The 21,195-nt window shown below is 50.5% G+C and overlaps 1 protein-coding gene across 1 annotated transcript; it reads left to right on the top strand.

Annotated features, from left to right (window-relative positions):
* The first annotated feature begins 6,618 nt into the window (after positions 1–6,618).
* On the top strand, positions 6,619–11,613 carry CDC42EP2 (CDC42 effector protein 2). Its single transcript, XM_043969656.1, has 2 exons — positions 6,619–6,761; positions 9,689–11,613. The coding sequence occupies exon 2, from the start codon at positions 10,012–10,014 to the stop codon at positions 10,663–10,665; it is 654 nt and encodes a 217-aa protein (XP_043825591.1). The 5' UTR covers positions 6,619–6,761; positions 9,689–10,011; the 3' UTR covers positions 10,666–11,613.
* Positions 11,614–21,195: the final 9,582 nt, after the last annotated feature.

Here is a 21,195-nt window from a genome sequence, read left to right as displayed (position 1 = left end):
AGCCTAACTCCCCACATCTGGCAGAGGAAGAAATCAGAACCCAGCAGGGTAAGGGAGCCGAGGTCCTAGGGACGGGAGCTTGGGTGCTCCGTGTCTGGCTCCACTGGCAGCTTCTCAGAGTTAGCCCTGAGAGCACAGAGATCCCCTGGGACACACCCGCCATTTTAGCTGCGGGGAGCCTGAGGTCCAAAGAGGGCAGGTGTCTCCAGGTGTCCTTCGGGGCCTGCTCTCTAACCTCGGCCTCCATCCTCCCACCCCCCTGAACTATAAATGTCTTGGGCCCGGGGAGGCCTGAGCATCCTCAGAAGAAAAGGGAACTGGTGCTTTCTTGGCCCAGACTGGCACCTCCACTTGATTCAGGGCCGGGACCTGCGGATGAGAGGAAGCTGGCCAGTCCACCCCTTCCACTCCCTGCCGCGGCTCAAGTCCTGATGACAACCGCTGATCTCTGTGGAGGAAGCAAGAGTCACTGAGAGGAAGGAAGAGGCAAGGCCAGGGCCCAGCCTCTCATGGCAGATGGATAGGTGAGGCAGGACCAGCCTGGGGTGAGATGAGGGAGAGGGTCTCAGAGCCTGGGGCAGCCTGGGGGGCCTCCTCGGGCTTTTTGCTACTAGGGAGCACCATCTCCCAGATTCCCTTGCTTCAGGAAACCCCAAGGAAATGCCTCTGAGATGGTGGGACAGCAATGGGGAAAACTGGATGGAGGTGGGGGCAGTAGAGTATTGTGGAAAGATGCCCTGGACAGGCAGTCTGCTGATCTGGGGTCAAATCCCAGCTCTGACATTCATTGAACTACATGACCTTGGGCAAGTCACTTTCCCTCTCTGACCCACAATTTGCCCAACTGTAGAATGGGAATAAGCTTACCTGTACTTCCTCCCGTAAGATTAGTTGGAGTCAGGAAGACCTAGGTTCGGTTCTCACCCCTGACTCACTAACTTGACCATGGACAAGTCACACTTTTCTGAGTCTTTTTAGATTAAATTCATTAGATTAAATTACTTCATGAGTAATAATGATTAAATTAAGCACTCTAGGGAGGGCATCTTTTATTAAAGTATGTGCTCCCTGGCCAGAGTCTGCCAGCCCCCTGGGACCTGAGCTTGAGTGAGGAGAGGGGTTTGGTGAGAAAGTCCCCTTCCCCCACTCTCTATACCAGAAGAAAAAGAGGACATGTAGCCAGAGCTCCAGGCCCCTCAACTTCCCAAATGAATCTCCTGGGAACAGGCGAACAGCAGACGGACACTGTCACATCCTGGAAGCCGTGACTGTCTAGTTCCTGGGCTGAGTCGTCAGCTTCCTATCACATCACAGGGCCTGGGATTTTAGGGGAAGTTCAGCTCTGCCAAGAAACAGCAAGGTCCTTCACCCCCAGAAAAGGATGCTGGGCCTCCTCCTCCTTGCTGTGGGCCAGAGAGAGGCACCGGGAGAAGACTAACTCAGAGAACTAGGGATAAAACAAAATAGGGTAGGAGAAATGCATCAGGGTGCAAACACAGGGCTAGAGCAAGGTCCAAGGAGGAAGGGGTGGGGGGAGGAAAACAAGAGCAAGGCTTGTTTGGAGGCGGGGTAGGAGGGGCAGAAAATGACCCAGTTTGGCTAGGGCATAGTGTTCATGGAGTGGAGAGACTGGAAAAGTAGGGCTGTGTCAGATTATGGAGGGCAAAGAAGTGAACTTGATCGGACAACAGGCATTGTGCTCCTGAGAAATTGAATATGAGGCAAGGTTTTGTAAAATGGAACTCTAGTGTGTAATGGAACAGTATGCACCATAAAAAACAAAGAATTCAGAGCAGCAGGCAGTGACTTATATGAATGGAGGCAAGGTGAAGTAGGTAGACTAGAAAACAGTATACATAATGGTTGCAACAATGTACAAGGAAATAACAACAAAAACACCGAATGCGGGGTCAATACAGCAACCAAGCTTGGTCCTAGAGGGAAATCCCCCCCTTGTTTACTTGAGTAAAAAAGACCATGAGGCAGCTAGGTGGCGCAGTGGATAAAGCACCAGCCCTGGATTCAGGAGGACCTGAGTTCAAATCTAGCCTCAGACACTTGACTAGCTGTGTGACCCTGGGCAAGTCACTTAACCCTCATTGCCCTGCAAAAAAAATAAATAAATAAGACTGTCATGGGGTACAGAGCACCCCAGAATTTCTCTGGGGCACACCGAGGAATCTTCTCCTTGAGAGACTAAACCAGAGGACAGATAACGCCTAGAGGAACCAAATCGGACTGAGCTAGCTTGGGATTCCTACCCTTCATTCTGGTCTCCCTTACCCTGGGGAGATAAGTTTGGGTGTGGCTGCGGCCTTTGTGTCCTGAAGAGGGATCCGTAGCCACCCCTCACCCAATTCCTCTAGTCACTACTAGTGGGGGATGGTCCTCCACTCCTCACCCAATTCCCCCAGCTACCACCAGTGGGGGATGGTCCACCTTCATTAAAGGAACTTTCCACAACCCGTACCCGATTTCCCCCATATCAAGACCATGGATGTGAAACATTAGATAAACTATCCATCTCAATATCATATGCTATCAATCTCATCACTTGATGTGACAATTGGTTTTTAGTTTGCTGAACTGATTTTTGGTGGGGTTTTTTGTATTTTGGGGGGGGGGGGCAATGCGGGTTAAGTGACTTGCCCAGGGTCACACAGCTAGTAAGTGTCAAGTGTCGGAGGCTGAATTTGAACTCAGGTCCTCCTGAATCCAAGGCCGGTGCTTTATCCACTTCGCCACCTAGCTGCCCCACCTTTTGTATTTTTTGTTGCAAGGGATAGTTCTCTGGGCAAGGGATGGGGAGAGGTTTATTTAGAGGAAAAAAGGTGATGTTAAAAACAAAAGCTATGAAACAGTAAAAAGTAAATGTAAAGTGTTCCAAAGAGGAAAGGGAACAGAAGAAAATGGATTGCACTAGTTATAGAAAGGCCAGCATCCTATCATAGATAATGATGATAATAACAATAGCTAGCATTTATCCAATGCTTTAAGCTTTCAAAGCACTTTACAAATATTATTTCACCTTAGCCTCACAACAACCCTGTGAGGGAGATGCTATTATCATTCACATTTTACAGGTGAGGAAACTGAAACAGAGGTTTAAGTGTCTTAGCTATGGTCACACACCTTGTGTCTGAGGCAGATTTGAACAGAGCTAGCCTTGGAGTCAGGAAGACCTGGGTTCAGATTCTGCTCTGTGACCTAGGGCAGGTCACTTTACTCTTCAGTGTCCTTAGGCAATTCTGTAAAACTGTGTTACAAAGGGGATGCAAAAGAGGGCGGCTAGGTAGCACAGTGGATGAAGCACCTGTCCTGGATTCAGGAGGACCTGAGTTCAAATTCAATCTCTGACGCTAGACACTAGCTGTGTGATCCTAAGCAAGCCACTTAACCCTCATTGCTCTGCAAAAAAAAAAAAAAAAAAAGCAACAACAAACGGGGCAGCTAGGTGGCACAGTGGATAGAGCACTGGCCCTGGATTCAGGAGGACCTGAGTTCAAATCTGACCTCAGACATTTAACACTTACTAGCTGTGTGACCCTGGGCAAGTTACTTAACCCCAATTGACCAGCAAAAAAAAAAAAAAGGGAAAAAAACAACAAACCGAAAAACCAAAGGGGATGCAAAGACAACATTGAAAGGATCAGTCTCTGGCCTCCCAGAGACTACAGTGGAAGCAGCAATACATTTACTATACTATACATGCATGCATACATGCATGCATGCATATATATTTGTCTGTTGTCTCCCCCATAGGACTTTGAACTCCTTGAAGGCAGTGACTGTGTTTTTGCACAATGTCTGGCACATAGTAGGCACTTAATAAATGTTTTTTACTCGACTATATACAGAAATATGGAAAATGAAAAACTACAAAGTAAGGGTTTTTTCCACTTTATTTTTTTTTAATTCTGGACTTAGTAAACACCAAGTAAAAATAAGTTGTTTCCATATACACTGTAGAATGGGAGAGGGTTACACAGTATACTGCAAATCTCTGTGATGTAGTCTGCTTTTCTTTTTTAAGTGTATAATAAATCCAATCTGTAATTTTCAAAGCTCTCCAACCTGTCTAGGAGTCCTTCTGCCCTTCAGTTTTCTTCTCATTTTGGAGGGGGAGGGTGTCAATCCTATCCCTAGGTTCCCTTTTCCTTTTCCTTCCACCCCCCCCCAAAAAAAACCAGCAACTACTAGTGTAAGGATGTGGTGGAAAACCATTTAGATGCAAAGTCTGGCGATTTGACCAGAGGAAGACCCTTTGTGACTCAATCTGCAAATCGGAACTGAATGACCGGCTCTGCATGCCTCTTGGGATCCCAACTTTTTTGAGAGAGGCTAGACCCTACCCAAAGCAATTGGTGTAGAAGGGAGAGTTTTTATCTCTGGAGATCTCAGAATTTGTCTGTCTTTGTGGATGGGGGCTGGGGAGCGGTGGGATGAGCTTCTGAATGTCTGAATTCCACCGTCATTGGTTCTGCTATCTTGGCAGAGGACTCGGGAAGGTCCCCGGTCCTCTCTGGACACCACATACTATAATATGATCTGTTGTCCACTCTTTGGTTACCAAAATGTTCCCAATAAATTGAATTTTGCCTCAGGGACAAAGAGGTGTTTGGATAAAAAGCTTAACCCCTGCTAGATGTTGGGAATTTTCCTAACTGCAATTGTGATTGAACTCTGGGCTTTTCACCTAAAATAAACTCTCTAAGGGGGAAAAAGGAAGGACTTTTGCCCTTCCCTTTACTTGCGTGAAACTAAGAATTAGCTTCTAACATACTTTTTTTTGGAGCCATTTGGGGTTAAGTGACTTGCCCAGGGTCACACAGCTATTAAGTGTCTGAGGTCACATTTGAACTCAGGTCTTCCTGATTCCAGGGCCATCATGCCCTGAGCCACTCAGCCACTCCAATTTAAGCTTTGTGTCCATATGAACTGTCACATATTTACCTGATTTAAACTAGGGTTTGTCTTGACTCTCCCAGAAAGGATACATAGAATCCTTATAGACTCACAGAATTTCAGAAGGTCAGTTCATAGCAATCACTTTTAAGTAGGGCCCTGGGCCCAAGAACCCTATCTCCCCTTAAGCCAGTGACCCCAAAATTTCCCTCCCCACTTTAATCCAAACCTTGACATGCTCTAATAGCTTTCAGTCTCTATATCTCAGTCTCCTTATCAGTAAAATGGAGATAAAGAGGACCCATTTCACAGGTTGGTGTCAGGGAAAGTACTAAGTACAAAGGTACTAGATCAATCCTTAGTTTCTTTCAAAGTTCAGCTCAAAGGGTCACCTTCTACAAGAGCATTTCTGTGTGTCAGGTATTGGGCTAATGCTGGGGATACAAAGTTTAGAAGAGAAACAGTGCCTGTCCCCAAGCATACATTCCACCAAGGAAAGCTAAGAGACCTGGGGGCAAGATGATTAGGGAAGGGAAAGGCATCTATTTGGTACCTACTGTGTGCTAGGTGCTCATTTAGGGAAGGGGACGGGGGAAGAGGATGTTTGGAGAGCTCCCAGGAAGTTGTCCCAGGGTCTGCTATCTGGGGCCAGCCACGAGTGGGTTAGATGAGTTGGTAGATTCTCCCTCACAAATGACCTCAGTTGGGCTCTTGGGCTGAAGCTGCAGGGATATGGATTGACTTTCCCAGGGACCTGAGTGGGAGGTGGCAGGCTCCACAGCCTTCCCCTAAATAATCCCGTAGTCACGTTTTTGACTTTTTGTAGATTTGGTATCTATTTATGTATATCCAATAGGCCACGTGGCTAGCGACTGAGAGCCAGGATGGACAAAACTGGGAAGACTGGATTCCAGCTCTGGATCTGATTACTACTGGCTCCTAGGTAGGTCCCTTAACTTCTCACTATTAGAACTCCGGTGTTCTCAAGCTGTTTCAGCTCAGGTTCCCATTCCACTCTTAACTGGGAACTCCCCTCAATAATTAAAGAGCGAGCAAGTATGTGGGTCACAGGGAGCAAACCTTACCAGTCAGAATGGAAACGTTTCAGCAGCATTATCAAAGCAGTTTCGAGAACCACTGCTCTGGACAATGAATGGCCTAAGCTTCCAAGTGGCCTCGCGGGAGGGTGGGAGGTGGGGCGGGTAAGGTCCGGGTAAGGGCCTCCTGCCCAGAGCTTCCAGGGCCTGCCCGGACCGAATGTAAGCTTCTTGAAGGCAAGGATTGTGTGTGTGCTCCCGGCCCCTAGCTTGGCCACCCAGAGGGCACTTACTGGGTGTGGGGGCAAGACTGACCTCCTTTGGGAGTGACTGACTGACGGGTGACTGACGGGTCCGAACTCCGCGGCCCGACGGGCCCCAGGCGTCCTTCAAGGCCAAGCCCCAGGCCGGACACGAGCTGGTCTGGGTCCCTTGGGTCTTCCCTCCTCCCTCCTCCCCACACTCACTCCCTTTCCTCCCACTCTCTCCTTCTCCTCCCACCTCACCCCACCCCGGTCTCCCCACCCCACCTCGATGGCCCAGGCAGAGGATGGTCCCAAGCAGCAGCTGGCGGGGCGGGGCGGAGCCGGCTCGGGCCGGGCCTGGCCGGGCCGGGCCAGAGTCAGGGCGGCCATTGGCTCGTCTGGGCCTGGGGCGGGGCCCGCGGAGGCGGAGCTGCTGGCCCCGGGCCTGGGAACAGTTCGGTCCCCGCTTGCCGAGGGTCTTCTGTGCCGTCGCCGCCCGTCCTGCGCTGCTGGCACCGGGACCAGCACCGGGACTGGGACCGGAACTGCTCAGCTTGGCTGCGAGCACCTCACCGTAAGTCCCCGGGCTCAGTGAACTGAAGCAGGGCGGGCGTCCCGGAGGGCGGCACCGCGAGGTCTCCACGCCAGGCTGCGGAATTTCCCTGGCTGGAGGGGGGCCCGGCCTAGCCCAAATCGGGGGTGGGGGTTCCTTGGGAGGGGAAGGTTGGGGGCTCCCAGATCCTCCCGCCTCTTCCAGCCTTTTCTGTCCCTCCCACACTTTAGGGCACCTCTCCCTGCGCCACTCCCCCCCCCCCCGCCCCTCCCGGCAGTGTTGTCCCTTCTGCCTTCAGGGATCTCCGAGGTCCCCTCCCAGTCCGGGACCAGCCTTCCAGCTGAGCGCGCCCTTCCGCAGTACCCCCTGCCTGCCCTCAGCTACCACTCCTGATCCCGAGACCTGGCCCAGGGCTGGGCTGTGGAAGCCTCTGCCCCCACCCCACCCCACCCACGGCCCGCGCACTCTGTCCGGCCCCAGGGGGAGGGAGGGGAAGAGCGCCCCGTATTTTTAGAAAACGGCTGAGGTGTGTGCCTATCTTTAGCCATGCCCTGAAACAGATCCGGGCAGGGCAGGGCTGGGCTGGGCCGGCCGGGCTGGCAGCGCCTGCTGGAGGGCCCGGAGCAGGTCCCCCTGAGTGCTCCTGGCTCAGGAGGAAGCCTCGAGCTGGGGCGCCTTCGTTTTTCTTCGTGCTGGACCCCCGAGCCCTCCAGGAAGCTCACCTGGCGGGAGGGGGGGAGGGTCCCTCCACTTCCGAGGTGTAGCTGGTGAAGTGCTGGGGTCTGGTCCCCTCTTCCTCCCTGACCTGGGCGGGGGGGGGGGCTGCTTCTACCCCCGCCCCATTCAGAGGAAAAGGCACAGGCAAACGGGCGGCAGCCTCGAACTCGCAGCCCCGGCGCCAGGCCGTTCCTTCTCCATCACCCCCCCTCCCGCCCTCGAGTGAAACCCCGCTAGGACCAGGACGCCCAAGTTCTCACCCCTGTTCCCCAAGCTCTCGGTGCAGGGGAGAGCGTGGCGCCATCTAGTGGCCCCCTTGAGTTAGCCGCTTAGCTCCGGCCCCTAAGGGGAATCCGGGGCCACTCCGGGAAAATTCTCATCCTGAAGAATCCCAGGCCCCTGGAGAGTTAGGGGTTAAGATTCTGGGTGTGGGTGTGGGTGTGCTGGTGTCTGTGGGTGTGTGTCTCCTTGGCTGAGGGTCAAAGGACTTGGGTGACTGAGCCTCAGTTTCCTCCTCTGTCAAATAAGGGGGTTGGAGTCCACAGCCGAGGTTACCATCTAGTCACTGTGTGATGCCTCAGGGGGCTCCTATAGGGCCAAAGCTGGAATGGACCTCAGGAAGTGGTGGAGGCCAGTTTTCTAGAGCAGGCAGCTGAGGTCAGGGGGCTTCAGAGTGTCCACCAGAGCACCCAGCTGAGAAGTTGGCAGAGCCAGAGGTCAGCCTCGGGCCTCCAGGTCAGCCCTCTTTCCCCACTTGGTGCTCCCCTGTGAGGAAGGCAGGTTGATGTTCAACACTCATTCATAAAGCTTTGGGGCAATAGGCAAGGACAGGGTGGAAACAAGCCCGATTTGGGGCTAATCCCTCAGGAGGCCCCTAAAGGAAAAGGGACCTCCTGAAGTCACTCAGAGTAAGTGGAGGGACCCAGACCCTCATCCCCAAACCCAGGGCTCTTCCTCCCAGCCACCTGGTCTTCCTGCAGAGCCTGGTGGCCTGGCTCCCACAGGCCTCCCTCCCTCAGCTCGTGTGATTCAGATGACAGGCCGGCCTGGGGCCTGACACCCACAGGACAATTGGGAGGAACTGGTCAACAGCACCTTCCCATCCCACTCTTTCCCTGTTCAGTCCCACATCTGGAAATGGGTGTACACATCTGGCCCAGAATGAGGCAGCTGTCTGGCAAGCAAGTCTGCCCACCCATGGGGCTTAGTTTGTTGTGGAAACCACTTGATCTGTGGGAACAGCCCGATAACCTCTCAGCTGAGCAAGAGGAGGTTGTGCGCCACCCCCCCCCCCCAACTTGGCGTTGGGAAGGATCTGAGCTCTAGAGCTAATGGGGCAGATTTGGGGTGAATCTTACAGGTTACCCCCCAGGGCAGCACCTAGCAGACAGAATGGGCATGATGTCAGCCCACTGACCTGACAGGCCAGGCTGCTGAGAGGAGCGGGAGGGAGAAAGGTCCCCCCACTCTTCTGCCTGTCCTCGCCCTTGGCTCTGTGATGGGATTTCAAGGATGCTGGAGGTTTCTTGTCCTGTCAGCTGTGGCAGCAGGCCCTGGCCCGGCCCCTCTGGCTCAGATCCCCATAGACCTTCCACCATTCCACACTTGGTCCTCACTGGGTGATTCTGGTCAGTCATGGGCACCTCATTAATGAGCCTATCTGTATTTTTCCTGGGATCCCATACAAATGAGGGCTTTGGGAAAGGCGGTGCTAGGAGGAGGCTCCAGCTGGGGCTCTCCTTGTGGGATGCCTAGCTGAGCCCTCTGGGAGCTCAGGGAAAACCACAAGTCATACAGAAGGGCTGTGGTACATGACATGATTTCGGGACGTAGGAGGAAACCTGTGGCAGGAGCTCGGTCTGGATTAGAAGCTGGGAGTCAAGGGGCCTGGGTTCCAGTCTGGCTCTGCCATAGGCTTGCTGCGTCATCTCAAGCAAGCCCCTTCTCTCTGGGCCTCAGTTTCCTCCTCTGTAAAATGAGGGGGTGACACTAAATCCATAAGGTTTGGCTCTGACCATCTCTACTCTAACTCAGGTGTTCTAGAGTGTTCTAAGGTCCTTTCACTGTACTGACACTCTGTTCTAGGATCTGCAGTCCCTCCCTTTAGCTCTTGGGAAACCAGAGGCACTTGGTCTAACAGGATGGCATAGAAGGGTGGGATCCAGGACAAGAAATGGTGGGGACAGCTTCCCACCGAGTGGGCAAACACTCACTTGGATCTTCTCTTCCAGAGTGTGGCAGCTTCCAGACCTGTGGATCCAGGAGAAACAATCGTCTGCCCACTGAGGGAGCAGGGCAGGAGGGCTGCCTCCTAACACCAGCCAGGAAGTACATTGGCTGCTGCTCTGCCCCTCAGCCATTTTTAGAAGACTCATTGTTAACTTTTCCTCAACTTGCTGACTTCTCAATCCACTCTGGTTCAGGTTAGCCCTTGCCCTCTTTGGTCCTGTTCCCACTGGGGAGGCTTAAGGGCACCTACCCTCCAGTAACCATCCTAGCCTGGTGTGGGAGCCAGTCCTTGCTCTACTGGGCCCTTCGTGGATGGTACAGTAACATGTCCACCAAGGTGCCCATCTACCTGAAGCGGGGCAGCCGCAAAGGGAAGAAGGAGAAGCTGCGCGACCTGCTGTCATCAGACATGATCAGCCCGCCCCTGGGTGACTTCCGTCACACCATTCATATTGGCAGTGGTGGTGAGGGCGACATGTTTGGCGACATCTCCTTCCTCCAGGGCAAGTTCCACCTGCTTCCTGGCACAGTGGGCGAGGGGCCCGAGGAGGAGGAAGATGGCACCTTCAACATCCCCTTCCCGTTTGCCCGGACCACCACGGTCTGTGGGCGGGAGCCCTTGGGACTCTCTGATGGGCATTCCCCCCTGCTCAAGAATGCCATCTCCCTCCCAGTCATCGGTGGGCCCCAGGCCCTCACCCTGCCCTCAGCTCAAGCCCCGCCCAAGCCACCCCGCCTGCACCTAGAGCCTTCACTTCCAGCCCCCCAGGAGAACGAGAGCGTGGAGTTGTGGAGGACTCAGGATAGCGACTCTCCCCGAAACGGCTTCATGCCTGAGCAGGGAACTGAGGAGCCATTCCTGTCCCAAGCCAGCTCCCTCCTCTCCCTGCACGTAGACCTGGGGCCTTCCATACTGGACGACGTCCTGCAGATCATGGATCAGCGCCAAGATCTGGACAGAGTGGAGATCCCCACATAAAGCCCTGAGAACAGGGCAGGACAGGTGGTGGCGCTAGGCTCAGGGTGAGCCCGGGGGCGAGACGTGGTCACGGATGCCTTCCATTGCTCATAGCCAAGCCTTCACTTGTGTGGTTGGAGGCCTCCATTTCTCCCCACTTTGTCCCATGGGAAGAACAAACACCAGCAGGAAAGTGCTGTGCACTCCGTGGGGCAGAGGTACTGTGAAGGCAGCTCATCCTTGCTCAGGCAGCTCATCCTTGCTCAGGAAGCTCATCCTTGCTCAGGCTGCCTCAGCTCCGTCCTCAAAGACTCCGGCTGGCAGACTTCTCTTAGTTGTGGGGGGCACCTAGTTCTTCCTTCCTTCAGCCAGGGGGTGAGTGACCAGGAGATGCTCTCTCAAAGGAGTTGGCAGGATGGAGAAGGCTCAAGGACTGACGACAGGAATCCACCCAGCCCTGGGGGGGGGGGGACGGACTGTTTATCCCCTGGGGAGGACCTAGCAGGCAGTGTGGCTGTGGGGTCAGCCCCTCCCCCCCACCCCCGACTTAAAAGTGAGCTGTGATTGCAATAAACTATGCTGGATTGGTGACCGCCTCTTCTGCCTCAGCCTCTTCCCCGTCTCTCCATCTCAAAAACCAAACTTGTATTTAATATGTGCTAGATACCAAGGTGGGTGGCCAGAGGGGCTGAAGGCATGACCCCTGCCTCTAACCCATTTCTAGTCATAGGACTTAGAAGCTGTCTAGCCCAGCTCCTCATTTTACAAATAGGGAAACTGAGGCTCAAGTTTACACACCTTGCCAGAAGTAGGTGGCAGCTAGCTTCTCCAGTGCCAAACAGGACTTTCACCTAAACTTCCCACCCCGCTCTGCCGACCTCTCAGCGCTGCAGAGACCTGCACGTGTTATTTCTTTATTTCCTCCCTAGCATGCATGGGGCCTTGAATGCCGCTGACATTTAATAAAGATCTCCTGAATAAATATGAAATGAGTAATGAAAGATGGGTCAGATTGCAGGGCACAGAATGGGAGGTGGGTACAGTGCAAAAGAACCTCAATTCGAAATCAAAACACCCAGGTTTGGAGCTCTTTACAGCCTGTGTGACCTTGGGCAAGCCAGTAGCCCTTTCTGGGCTCCTTGGGTCCCTGAGGTCCCTCCCAGCATTACATGCCTTGTGATTAAACCAGGAAGGCTTCCCCAAATCCTTCCCCTCTCTTTGGGGGTTCCCTCCCTTTCTTGTCCCCCAGGTTGGGCTGCTGGTTCCTCTGTGGGGTCCTGCTGACCCCCTGATAACAGCCACCATTCCCTTCCCTGCTCCCTAATCCCTGAGTGGATGGTGGTTGCCAGGACAATGGTAGACTCTGGCTTTCTTGAAGAGCCAACAGGTCTTGTGGATAAGGGTGACCCTCGAGGATTCCAGGACGGGGAGGCTGGGGCTAGATGGGAATTCGCTTCCCTAACAAAGGAACCCCAATGAAACTGGTCTTAGGTATAACCTAACTGTGAGCTGACCCAATCATGGGAATTCTCTGAAGGCTGAGATATACTTGACTTTGCATGGCCTCCCATAATCCCTCACAAAGACTCTGAAACACCGCCCCCCCCAACAAAGTGCCTTGCATTTTGTGGGAACCTGGGCCACCACCCCCTTAGTCATATGACTTTCACACCCCATCTTGTGTGCACTTTATCAATTCCACCATTTTTTGTGGAGGGTACACGGATCTGGGTGTCCAAAGCCTACTTACAAAGGACTGGGAAGTAAGAACAAGAGGTCTTTAAAAAAACAAGTCTAAAAATGCATGTAGCCCAATGCCCAATGCCTGTTTCATTACATTCATATCCTAGTGCTAGCACCGAAGGGAGCCTGAGAGGCTATTTGTCCAGCCCCCTCCTTTTACATAGAAGGAAACAGGCCCAAAGAGGGCAGAGGACTTGCTGGGGTCATGGCTAGTAAGCAACCGAACCGGGATTCAAGTCCAGAGCTAGCGTCAAACAACCCTTTCCAATGACCTGACCACGCTTGAGCAATGCCTCCCTGGCTTGGAGGTTAGGGGGCCAGGCCTTGGTGGCCTGGCGGACAGCCCAGGAGGCCGCATTTGCTAACTCCTCCACCATGCAGGTTGTGACACCATTTGTACTGGGCAGGGATTCTCCCTTGCAGCAACAGATGGGCTGTTTCAGTGGAGTCTCTCCACTCTGGAGGGGCCACTGAGCATCTGAGTGACTAACAGTCCTAGGGATGGATAGTTAAACTAGACAGAGCCTCCAAAGATGTCTCCCAGATCTCACACACTGGCTCCCAGGTCCCTCCAAATCCAATATTTTGTGTTTCGAGGATCTTCCCAGCTCCAATAGTCTGTGATTCTAGTCTTTGGTAATATTTTTTAACTAAAAAAGAAATCTGGGGGGCAGCTAGGTGGCGCAGTGGATAAAGCACCGGTCCTGGATTCAGGAGGACCTGAGTTCAAATCCGGCCTCAGACACTTGACACTTACTAGCTGTGTGACCCTGGGCAAGTCACTTAACCCCAATTGCCTCACCAAAAAAAAAAAAAAGAAAGAAAGAAATCTGCAAAAGGGGCAGGATCCTCGAGATGGGAAGAGGACAAATCATGGACTTGGGACCTCCTTACCAAACCTCTATTATCAGACATTTACTAGATGTGCGACCCTGGGCAAGTTCACTTAACCCAATTGCCTTAAATATCCAGGGCCATCTCCAGTCACCCTGATCTATATCTCGCCACTGAACCCAGATGGCTCTGGAAGAGAGAGTGAGGCTGGTGACCTTGCACAGCCCTCCCTCACTTAAATCCAATTCACTGCAAGTCATGATATCACCCCAATGTCATGATTAACCACCACCACAAATCAGTTATTTCCTCTTTAGTGACTTCCATCCCCTACCCCCTCCCCCCTTCACACACACATACACACACCCCTCTCCCCTCCTCCAGTTAAGAATACCTGAGACTTGGGGCAGCTAGGTGGCGCAGTGGATAGAGCACCGGCCCTGGAGTCAGGAGTACCTGAGTTCAAATCCGGCCTCAGACACTTAACATTTACTAGCTGTGTGACCCTAGACAAGTCACTTAACCCCAATTGCCTCACTTTAAAAAAAAAAATAATTAATTAATTAAAAAAAAGAATACCTGAGACCCTCCCTCACAGCATGCATGGAGTATAGAGGATCATTTCCCTGTTACTGAGAGTGGACCAGAGGATATGCTTGGCAGTGTTGTTGCCTAGGGCCACTATTTTTGGTCAGACCTCCCTACCTTCTCTGACATAGTCCAGATTAATCAGGGCTGCCCAGCTCTTAGCAGAGAGGCCTGTGCCTAGGTGGAGTGTGAGTTAGGATTTTTGTGGTTTTTCAGTTGTGTCCAATTCTTCATGACCCCATTTGAGGTTTTCTTGGCAGAGACACTAGAGAGGTTTGCCATTTCTCCAGCTCATGTTACAGATGAAGAAACTGAGGCAAACAGGGTTAAGTGACTTGCCCAGAGTCACACAGCTAGGAAGTGTCTGGAGCTGAAATTGAACACAGGATGATGGGTCTTCCTGACTCCAGGCCAAGAGCTCTGTGCACTGTGGCTCCCCCTAGCTGCCCTGTGATTTCCCCCCCCCCATAGTCTTATTTGAGCTGACCAGGGAATCACTTTCCCTTTGAGACAGTCTCTTGTCACCACAGAAGGAGCAGTATTAGAGGGATGGTAAGACATTTTTTTTTTTTTTAGTGAGGCAATGGGGGTTAAGTGACTTGCCCAGGGTCACACAGCTAGTAAGTGTTAAGTGTCTGAGGCCGGATTTGAACTCAGGTCCTCCTGACTCCAGGGCGGGTGCTCTATCCACTGCGCCACCCAGCTGCCTCTGTGGTAAGACATTTTTAACAATGGCTCAGGTAGAGGCCAAGATGGCAGGCTTCTCAAAGGGGCAGATGACACCAGCCTGAGAGGGAGAACTCCTAATGGGTAACTGGGTGCAAAGAGGTCTGGGCCAACTAAAATGCCGGATCTAATCAGGAAGACGATATTTAATAAGGGCAGATATAACTATCTTTGCTTGGGCTCAGAAATCAACTTCCCAAGCCACAAGATGGGGAGGGTTGGACAGCAGGCATTGTGCTAAACACTGAGGCTACAAAAAGACAAAAGACAATCCCTGCCCTCAATGAGCTACAATCTTATGGGGAGACAACATGCAAACAAATGCTCAGACAAGCTTTTATACAGGACAAACTGGAGGAAATGGACAGAAGGAAGGCATCAGAATTCAAGGGGATTGGGAAAGGCCTTCTGCGGAAGGTGGGGTTTTTAGTTGGCACCTGGAGGAAATCTTAGGTTCATTCTAATCCGATGATGATGGGTGGTGTATATGGTAGAGTTATAGAGTCTCACAAGCTGAAGTTCATTAAAGGGCTTTGGAGCATGGAGATGGGAGAAGGGGTTACCTCAGTTTACCCAAAGCACATAAATAATGAAGGCAGAAGTGGTGTGGTGAATGACACCAATGGGATACGGTGGGCGTGGGTGGCCTGCAAAGAAGAATTCCTTGGGAAACACGGTGCCAAAAATGCTGACGGAGCATCTCAGGGATCCCCCCAAGAAAGGAAGTGGGTCAGTCATGTTTGGTATCCATGCAGGCAAGGCCTAGGTTTGGATACAGGCCCTGTAGTATGTCTTGCTGAGTAACCTCCCTGGGCCTCAGTTCCTTCCTATGTAAAAGGAGGAGGCTGGATTCTAATGTCCTTAGAATCACAGGCGCCAATAGGATCTCTTGACAGGACTCAAGTGGCTGGGGTTTACTCTTTGGGGAGCTAGCCTTTGCAAAGGTTTGCCAGCCAGAGATGGAATGATGAGGTTAGGGATGTCAAAACCAGTTCACTCGGAGCACCCAACCAGCTGTGTTTCAGTGTGAGGCACAACTCCTCCCCCTACCTATAAACACCAACTGGTTGGACCAAATGTTTGGATTCCCCAAGTGTGAGTCTAAACAGACCAATCCGGAGCTCTGCGCGCCCCCTAGTGTCTGGCTCAAGACATTCACTCTCAGCAACATCCCAGGGATCAAGTCACTCTAGCTATAACTGCAATCCCTGCTTCAGAATGCTGGACACCCACTCAGCTCTCTCATCCTGTCCACGTGCTTCTCAGGGGCTTAGCTATACCTGTCGGGCAGCTAGGTGGTGCAGTGGATAAAGCACTGGCCCTGGATTCAGGAGGACCTGAGTTCCAAGTCCGGCCTCAGACACTTGACACTTACTACTGTGTGACCCTGGGCAAATCACTTAACCCTCATTGCCCTGCAAAAAAAAATACATATATATACCTGTCAGGGCATTACTCTACCCCATTCTGCACCCCTAGTCCACCACCTCTGTTCTGAGAGGTGGTAGAAACCGCATTGATGAGAGTTTGGTGTCTCATGGATGTTACTTTCCTTTACATGACTGTAGCCATTCTGTAGATCTCTGTACCACTTACCACATCTCTGCATTGGTTCCTCAGAGTCTCCCGGAGTTTCTCTGAATTCATCATGTTCCTCATTTCTTATTGCAAAATAAAAGTCCTTTACCTTCTGAGGCTTTGGTGTGATCCACCTGTGGGCAGCCACACTGGGGCCATTTCTTGGCCACAACAACAAGCACTGCTCTGAATACTTCTGCACCTATGCATGCAGAATTATTTCTTTGATTAGAAATCATCAAAATTCGTCAAATTTTGTTTTCTCCCTTTTTTTTATTCCTTGGTTGGGGGAGTACAGTGATGTAAAAATAGAAGATATCAATAAACAGGGTATGTAAAGCCTCCAAAAGATCCCTCTTGTAAAGAGCAAGGGAAGTAAGAGCCCTTGGTCAGACCCCAACGGGAGGATTGTGTTACTCTGGGTGCCAAAGTTTAAGAAGGATGTTGAGCATCCAAGGGGAAGGTGATCAGCATGGGGAAGGGCCATGGCAAGAACTCTTGAAAAAACTGGAGATATTTGTGCTGGAGAAGGGGGCATTGGAGGAGGCCATGGTCGCCATAACTGGCTCTAGAGGGTGGCCAGGTGGTGCAGCGGATAGTGCCCAGGGTTACACAGCTAGAAAGTGTCTGAGATCAGATGAACTCAGGTCTTCTTTACTGCAGGCCCAGCATTCTATCCATTCTATCCACCTCACCTCCCGGGGACTCAGTTTCCTCATTTGCCAAATGCTAATAATGATACTTCCAATCTCACTGCACCACTTGGCCATAATGTATGGAGTTAAAAGGAGGCTTCAAAATAATTTGATACAGGGGCAGCTAGGTGGCGCAGTGGATAAAGCACTGGCCTTGGATTCAGGAGGACCCGAGTTCAAATCCAGCCTCAGACACTCGACACTTAACTAGCTGTGTGACCCTGGGCAAGACACTTAACCCTCATTGCCCTACAAAAACAAAAACAAAATAATAATTTGATACAAACCCTTCATTTTACAGATGGGGAAACTGAGGCCCAGGGATTAGAGTAGCCTGCCTAGGACATGTAGTCAATAGGTGGCAGAGCTGACTAAGCTGGATTCTCCCAGATCTTTCTACTCTACCCAAGGAGGCAGGATGATGTCCACGCACAGCTCAGCTTTGCCCCATCCTGCCAGCTATAAGTAAGTGCTCCCTCCCTCTGAACACTTTATGTACATGTCTTTAATTATCTGAACTTGGTCTATTCTAACTTTCAGGGAGTTTGTTGCCTGGGCAGGCTTGGCGCCTCTTCTGCCAAACTCTTAATTCCCTTTTCAATTCTTTCTTCCATAATTGTTATTTCTTTTACATTTTTTCTTCTAGAGCTCTCATTTTATTTGTAAAAATGTTTTGTCTACAGGAAAGAAAAGGAAAGGGTTTATGGAGTGGGGGGGGGGAATAGATGGAGGAGGAACAGGGCAATGAATGAGCCTTACACTCATCAGAATTGGCTCAAAGACCTTAATTTCATCAGAGTTGGCTCAAGGAGGGATTAGCATACACACTCAATTTAGTGGAGTAATCTATCTAACCCTGCGGGAAAGTAGGAGGGGAAGGGGATAAGGAAGGAGGGGTGAAAGAAGGAAGGGCAGATTGGGGGATGGGGCAGTCAGAAGCAAATCCCTTTTAAGGAGGAATAGGGTGAAAGAAGATAGAAAATAGAGTAAATATCATGGGAAAGGGAATAGGATGGAGGGAAACAGTTAACAATAGTAACTGTGAAAAGAAAAAAAAGTTTTGTACTCTTAAAAAATAATTTTTTTTTAGGGGCGGCTAGGTGGCGCAGTGGATAGAGCGCCGGCCCTGGATTCAGGAGTGCCTGAGTTCAAGTCCGGCTTCAGACACTTGACACTTACTAGCTGTGTGACCTTGGGCAAGTCACTTAACTTAAATTTATTTTTTTTGGTGGGGCAATGGGGGTTAAGTGACTTGCCCAAGGTCACACAGCTAGTAAGTGTCAAGTGTCTGAAGCCGGACTTGAACTCAGGCACTCCTGAATCCAGGGCCGGCGCTCTATCCACTGCGCCACCTAGCTGTCCCTAAATTTTTAAAAAATCAGCAAATGGGCTAAAGTCAGCCCCTAAAAGCCAGGTGGAAAGCTCTGTGAGTTCAGAGGGATAGAATTATAGGTTCCTCTTTAATCCGAGATTCCTACCCTGGTTGTTCTGCAGGCTAGGCTAGAAGCTTGGAACCAAGATCCTGTTCTGCCTCTGATATCTGTGCCACATTCCCACTGCTGCTGGCCTCTGAACTTGCTTCTCTCTAAATACACTGACTGGGGCCCTGAACTCCTTATCCCAGAATGCCAAACTTTTCTTCCATCCACCTTGGATGTGTGACCTGGAACTGGATCCAGTGGGCACCTGTTCCTGTCGGCTGCTCAGGGGCTGGGAATGCTCCTGGCTAAACCCTTTCACCAATGTCCACAGACCTCTCTGTCTGTCTCTGCAGGACAAACAGCTCAGTGTAACTTTTCCTTGATTTCTCCATCCAGATTAGATCTGACACACGTTCTATCTGCAAGGGGGGCACTTGGGAGGCACGGCACACCACAGTCCTGGTTGTGGGGCCTTGAGCCATTCTACTGTTTGGGTTCTTCCATTCTAATTCCCATAGGGAAGTGGGGGAGGGGGGAGGGTCATTTGGGTCCAGGAGGAGAGTCCACTGCACCAACAGCTGAGAAACTCATCTTTTTTTTTTTTTTGGCGGGGCAACGGGGGTTAAGTGACTTAACCAGGGTCACACAGCTAGTAAGTGTCAAGTGTCTGAGACCAGATTTGAACTCAGGAACTCCTGAATCCAGGGCCGGTGCTTTATCCACTGTGCCACCTAGCTGCCCCCAGAACTCATCCTTTTGAGGAATGGTTTCCTACAGATGGATTATTGTTCCTTGCACAGTCAGTCGCTTAAGAACCAGACTATTTACTAAGTGCTGAGGATGCTAAAAGACAGTCCCTGATTGTAAAGAGCTTACTTCTTCTTTTTTTTTTTTGTTTTGTTTTTAGTGAGGCAATTGGGGTTAAGTGACTTGCCCAGGGTCACACAGCTAGTAAGTGTCAAGTGTCTGAGGCCGGATTTGAACTCAGGAACTCCTGAATCCAGGGCCGGTGCTTTATCCACTGCGACACCTAGCTGCCCCCAAGAGCTTACTTCTTAATAGGGGAGGTGATGTGCAAACAACCATGAATAAACAAACAGGAGAAACAGGAGATAATCAGCAGAAAGAAGCCAGGGGCATTAAAGGGGGATCCAGAAGCCTTTGGGTAGAAGGTGAGATTTTAGTGGAACAGAAGTAAAAGTCATAGATGGGGGGAGGGGGGGGAACCAGTAGCAGAAACTTGGCCAGAGCCTATCCTGGTGGGTAAAGGTGAGGGGTGGCTCCCTATACTGATTCACCAAGGTAGGGAAGCACCGTCAGAGGCAGAGGGTAGGGAGACACAAGTTGAGTGGTCAGCAGCACTGCCAGAAGATGCCAGAGGGCATCCAATTGAATCCAATTGTTCTGAGCTTGAAAGAGGGTCAGATTCAGCAGTAGTTCATAAGATTCTAGATCTTGGCCTGAAAGGGATTTTATCTGGCCCCAAATCCTCATTTTACAGGAGAAGAAACTGAAGCCCAGAGAAACCGCCATTAAGTGACTTACCCAAGTTTGCTCAGATAGCAAATTATTTCAAGGACCTCAGCTCTGGTGCTGTGACCACAAATTCAGTGAACGCTCTCTCCACCGAGAAACAATAAAACTTTTTTTTTTTAACTTTAGGGTTTGTTTTTTTCCAAAACTAAAAATTATAAATCAGAGGGTTTGAAGTGGGTAACAACAATGTAGGTTGGCAGAAAAGATAGCCTTGAAAAGAGCAAAGAATTCAAGAGAGATATGAGATTTTTTTTTAATTTTTTTTTTTGTGAGGCAATTGGGGTTAAGTGACTTGCCCAGGGTCACACAGCTAGTAAGTGTTAAGTGTCTGAGGCCGGATTTGAACTCAGGTACTCCTGACTCCAGGACTGGTGCTCTATCCACTGCGCCATCTAGCTGCCCAGAGCCTATGTAGAATTAAACAAAAGCAGAAAAACAAATACCACTACAATAATGAAAACAGAAAGAATAGCAACAAAAGAAACTATAATAATCACGACCAAGCTTAAGGCAGAGAAGAGTTGAGAAAATGCACTTCCCTTTCTTCTTTGCACAGACCCAGGACTACAGGTGTAGAATATTGCACCTCCTGTCAAACACAGCTGATGCATGATTAGCTTTGCTGAACCTTTTTCTTCCTTTCTTCCCTCTTTTCTTTTAATTGTTAACGAAAAGATAGCTGGCTAGTTGGGAGGGGGGAGAGGGAAGAGGGTGAGCACTTGCACTTCAGAAATCTGAAATCCCTACAAATCAGGCCTTCATTTGTTGGAATTTTTTAATTGACTAGATTTTTTAAAGTGTAAATAATCAGATTTAACTTAAAAGTGTTTGTGCAAACTTTTTCTTTCCCCCCTGGAGTCTGGTTGTTAAACATTACCAGCATTCCTCTGGTTATATTCGGAAATGAAATTGGTGTGAAAATAGGGTAGAAAAATGCGAGTATACAAACACATACAAAGCAGATGGAGTAACTGGGTGGAGATAAATAAAATGAAAACAATGTAACTTTTTTTTTTTGGCAGGGTAACGGGGTTAAGTGTCTTGCCCAGGATCACACAGCTAGTAAGTGTCAAGTGTCTGAGGCCGGATTTGAACTCAGGTCTTCCTGAATCCGGGGCCAGTGCTTTAACTACTGCACCACCTAGCTGCCCCCAAAATGTAACTTCTTAAGCGTAGCGCAACCTTACGGGATTAAAGAGATCGCGCAATTCCCGGGGGTGGGAGAAGCAGTCCTCGGGTGACTGACTGGTTTTTACCTTTTTAGATATGCCCAGTTTTGCACGGTGCCCGGCAAACAGCAGGCGTTTAATAAATGCTGGCTGCCTGGTGATTCCCACCCACTGCAGAGGTAAAAGTTCATATTTGAGTTTTTTTGTTTTGTTTTGTTTTTGCTATTTTCCCCTCCCACTTCCCGTCTTGATCGTCTCTTC

This window comes from Dromiciops gliroides, chromosome 6 (assembly GCF_019393635.1).
Source record: "Dromiciops gliroides isolate mDroGli1 chromosome 6, mDroGli1.pri, whole genome shotgun sequence".
Taxonomy (NCBI): Eukaryota; Metazoa; Chordata; class Mammalia; order Microbiotheria; family Microbiotheriidae; genus Dromiciops; species Dromiciops gliroides.
The sequence above is the reverse complement of the archived record's forward strand: the minus strand, read 5'-3'. Positions and strand labels throughout refer to the sequence as shown.